Below are 5,000 nucleotides of genomic sequence, written 5' to 3'. Positions count from 1 at the left end.
TATAGTTTATATTTTGTTTAACTTTTTTTTTTCTTCATTGCCTTGTATGTCTGAGGTCCTTTTATGCCTGCTGGTCTTTTACATTCTGCCTTTTGCTCCCCCCCCCCCCCTCTCTCTCTCCTTCTCACTCTTTCTTCCTCTCTTTCTATCAACTTTGATCTCTCCCCCTCCTTCCCTTCCTCCCTCCCTCCCCTCTCCCCTCTTTCTCCCTCCCCTCTCCCCCCTTCCTCCCTCCCCTCTCCCCTCTTCCTCCCTCCCTCTCCTCTCTTCCTCACTCTCTCCCTCCCCTCTCCCTCCCTTCCTGCCACCTCCTCTCCTTCCTTTCTCCCCCTTCTCCTTCCCTCCCTCCCTCTCTCTCCCTCATTCTCTACCTCTCTCTCCCTGTCACCCACTCTCATAGCAGACACACACTCTAACCGTCTCGTTTCCCGCCCCCTTCCTCGCACAGCCATCGCCCCACAATCCCCACTCGGAACCGCGTGGCCGACGTCGACTGCCAGGTCAGTCCGTGGAGCGAGTGGAGCAGCTGCTCCAAAACCTGCGGCAAGGGATGGGTTAGCAAGACTAGGGAGATTCTGGTAAGGGCATACGTTATTCTCTCTCTCTCTCTCTCTCTCTCTCTCTCTCTCTCTCTCTCTCTCTCTCTCTCTCTCTCTCTCTCTCTCTCTCTCTCTCTCTCTCTCTCTCTCTCTCTCTCTCTTTATGAGTTAATTGAGAGAGGGAGTGGATTTGTAAGTGAGAGAGAGAGAAAGAGAGAACACGAGTAATTGTTGATATAAGTATAAGTGATCAGTAACATAGACACTTTTGCTGATACCTATCAAAATGCGTAGCAATGAATATACTATATCTCCCCATTCCCACTACTTATCCCCCGTTGTCTCCCACAGGTCTTCCCTCAGCACGGCGGCCGCCCGTGCCCCAAGAAACTCATAAGAAGACGCAAGTGCATCAACCCCAAGTGCAGTAAGTAAAGCGGAAGGCCCCCTCAGCCCTCAACCCCGTCTGCACCACCCCGTCCCTTCTGAACCTCTACCCACAAACTCTAAACAACCCACTCTCTTAAACCTGTAAATTTTCTCAAAATGAGTTTTACTCCCCCTTATAAAAGAGCTTGCAATGCCTCTTCCTCCAGACTTTCCCCCCAAAAAAAACATAAACCCACTACAATAAACTGTTAATGAATCAACGCCAGACCCCGATCAGCCTGTTAGCCAAACAAACCCACTTCCACGTGCAACTTTCGCCGGGGATCTTGTGTCATGTGATAAGTGGAGTCGATCATATCCCATGATAAGAAATAATATACAACAGCCTTTATTTGGCTTGATTAATACTACATGGTAAATTTCAGCGAATTATATGATGGGTAAAGCGAGAACAAATCGACGTATTACGGCACCAAATCTGTTGAAGTCTGACGTGTTATACTAGTTTGAGTTACACAGTCCCGAAAAACGAGTAAGCTTTTACCAGAATATATTTAAAAAGCATGAGCTTACCTGAACTTCACTTGAATCATTTAAGGGAATTCTATTAATCTATTAGTCTGTATCATGGAATAACAAACAAGACTCCACCGTTATATGATACTTGATCACAGCGAAAGACGGACATTATATTTATAAAACAAATAAAATAAACAGTTAGATAAAATAGAGTTCAGACAAAGGGGTATTATCTTACGAGATGTCCATGAGATTGCCTTCCAAAGCAAGGATTGGGATGTCCGCTCATGCACAGAGGGACGTGCATGAAAGAAGGGTCAGTAGCTTATGGATGCTTGCTCTAGGATCCAGGAAGTGTATTTGTCTTCACGGCCATGACTCTATATACCTACATATATACATATATACATACATGCATACATAAACGAATATATATATATATATATATATATATATATATATATATATATGAATGAATGAATGAATGTATATACGAATGTATGTACAAAAATTCTTTGGCTTTTGTTTTTTCCTTAGGATCCATGATGTACGGTGATCTGTCATGTGAACTGATGAAATGTGCATGCTATATTTAGATAAATATATATATATATATATATATATATATATATATATATATATATATATATATATATATATATATATATAAACGTGTGACTGATTTGACAGTAAAATATATCTATTTTCTGTAGTGCTGATTTTTAAGCATTTGTTTCCTTGTAAACTGCATTTTCTGCATGTCACTTGTAAGGAAGGTTGTTACTATTTTAAAGAAAGGATAATTTTGTCCAAGCACCATTTTCTGAATGATTTATGCATGGATTTATTTTATTATATTCAAGCTAGATTTGCAGAGTATAAACAACCAATTTTTCAAAGTTCATTCAAAGTGGTATAGTTCCTTCGTATCAAAAATAGTGTTTATTTTTTGCCTTTAACTTAATGATATTGTATCGATTATTTGATAGAATATGTTCAAAAGTTTTCAGTACAAATAAAAGATGGTGTTTGGGAAACTGCTAGATTAAGCAGCCATTAATTTGCATATGTTCACAGAATCTTTTATATATTTCCTCTGTGTATCGTTCAGTATAAAGTACAGATTGCTAAACAATTAATGGAATTAATACCGCAGAAATATGTAAAGTAAGTGAATACGGAAAACAGCCAATTATCTATAATAAAACAATTTAAGAAGGGTTACGTGCTTACAAATACCGTACCTCACTCGAGTGCTTTTAAAGATGTCTGAGGGTGCAACTGCTGGTCCAGACACCATCTAAATCAAGAACATTTCTTTAACTTTTAGAAGAACTATCACCCCCTCTTGAGAGCTTTGAATGATAAATGATAAAGATACGCTATGTTGTTTCATTAAAGTATGATGCAGCTTACGTACGTAATGAAAAAAAATGTGATTCTGTTTGTATTTCCACGTAACTGGAATGGCTTGTATTACATTAATGTTATTTAAAGACTACTTAAATACTATTGCTTAATGATAATATATGTTAAAAACTGTGGATGTGTCACTGACCACTGTATAATTCCGGTTACTGGACACTTTCTCACGTGCAAAATATCACTGTGAGAATTTACGATATGTACATGTCACTTGAGATATGAATGTGATCTTTATAGTTTGAAAAAAAATGAACGGTTTTATTTTTTAGCGTTGATACGTTATGCACCTCTGTAAACTGCACTTTTTATGCATGTTGTTAGTAAGTAAAGACTTTTGCTGTTTTTGAATAGCAATTTTGTTACATTGTAGTCTTTGTGTTACAAATAAAGTTTAGCTTCAGGACAGTTTTCTTGTCCTAGCACCATTTTTGCGTGTTACTATGCATGATTTATATTACACCTAATATTAAGTATATGGAACGTGTTTGATTCTTTTTACATAACTGTCTCAAGGCTGTATTTCATTAATTTCATAAAAAGCCTGAGAAACAACTGTATATTTTCTTTTCTTTGATTAAACCTCGATTTCCTTTGACAATGTATAAATATCCTTGTGATTTAAACACATATACATACGTGTATTTAATATTGTAATGCTGTGGTTTGCCTTCTTCGTGTGATGCATGTATGAGATGAGACAAAAACATTTTCTTCACTTCCTTTTACCATAATTACTTTTATTTTGCTTTTTCTCTTCTTATTCCTAGTTGTATTCAATTTTCTCTTCCTTTTCTTATTATTTTTTTTTCTGTTCTCATTTCTTTATATCTTTCTTTTCATTCTAATTCTTATTTCCATTTTTTTCTGTTTTCCTTATTATTCTTATTCTTCTGCTTATTCTCATTTTTTCTATCTTATTTACCTAGCTATATCTCATATCTCACCGTGCTTTCTCATTGGCTAAACGTGATGACGTCATTAGCTCCGCCCTCTTTTTGACCCGGTCAATCTTTACGATATTTTATGGTAAAACGAAACGTTATCGAAAAAGGAGCCAAGAAATATAAGAAGATATTTGCTATTTTCTCTGAATACAGATGAAGAGGCGGGTCCTAGCTTAGCTTAGTTACCAAATAAAATTTCATCCTGTATTAAAGTACCTTGATCATAGTAATTATAATTATAATAACAACAATAATGATAATAATAATAATAATAATGATGATAATAATAATAATGATAATGATAATAATAACAATAATAATAATAATAATAATAGCAATAATGATAGTAGTAATAGCAATAATGATAATAGTAATAATGATAATAATAATAATGAGGATTATAAAGTTAATGATAACAATAATGATAATTTTGATAATACTAATTATGATAAGAATAATCCTAGTGATATTGATGTTGATGATGATATACTAACAATGATAATAATTATTATATCATAATTGTTATTGTCAGTATTGTTATTATTATCATTAATATTATTATTATTATTATTATTGATAGGATGATGATTGATGATGATGATGATGATGATTATTATTGTCATTATTATTGTTATTATTATTATTATTAGAATTATCATTACTATTTCTTGTTACTATTAATATTGTTATTATCATTATTTCTTATTAGCATCATTACTTTTATTATCCTTATCTTGATACTTTTGCACAGGGCTACAGTGAAATATACAAAGACTTCTGTGGTTGGTGATGCAAGGGAAAAGTCTGTGGTATTTTAATTACTTTCATTTACGCATTTTTTTTTTTTTTTTTTTTTTTTTTTTTTTGTAGATGCATGTTCTTGATTGACCGGATTGTATTGATTTCTGTCTCATATTTCTATTTTCATATTTTCATATTTTCATTTAAAAAAGTTACTCTATGATAGGCTCATTTGTATTTTTTTTTTTTTTTTTTTTTCATTATTTCCTTTTCCTTCGTCCTTGCTCTTCCTCTTCCACGCTTATTTTCCTGTTCTCTATCATCTTCGTTTTCATTTGAGTCTAAAGGGATATAAAAAATACCCGATCTGGACTTTCTAATTGCACTTTCGCAGTTAGACTTGTGCCAATAAACGAATTCCTTCACCCACTTTCTCTTGCCA

General features: G+C 34.3%; 1 protein-coding gene across 1 annotated transcript in view; it reads left to right on the top strand.

Moving 5' to 3' along the window:
* The window catches only part of LOC125042118 (spondin-1-like), a 63,193-nt gene that overhangs the window by 45,313 nt on the left and 12,880 nt on the right, over positions 1-5,000 (top strand). The window contains exons 13-14 of the mRNA XM_047637585.1: positions 449-578; positions 891-966. Coding sequence (XP_047493541.1) covers positions 449-578; positions 891-966 — 206 coding nt within the window. The remainder of the gene's footprint in view (positions 1-448; positions 579-890; positions 967-5,000) is intronic.

The sequence above is a fragment of the Penaeus chinensis genome, chromosome 31 (assembly GCF_019202785.1).
Source record: "Penaeus chinensis breed Huanghai No. 1 chromosome 31, ASM1920278v2, whole genome shotgun sequence".
In the NCBI taxonomy this organism is placed as follows: Eukaryota; Metazoa; Arthropoda; class Malacostraca; order Decapoda; family Penaeidae; genus Penaeus; species Penaeus chinensis.
Note: the sequence above shows the minus strand (reverse complement) of the source record. Positions and strands in the feature narration are given on the sequence as shown.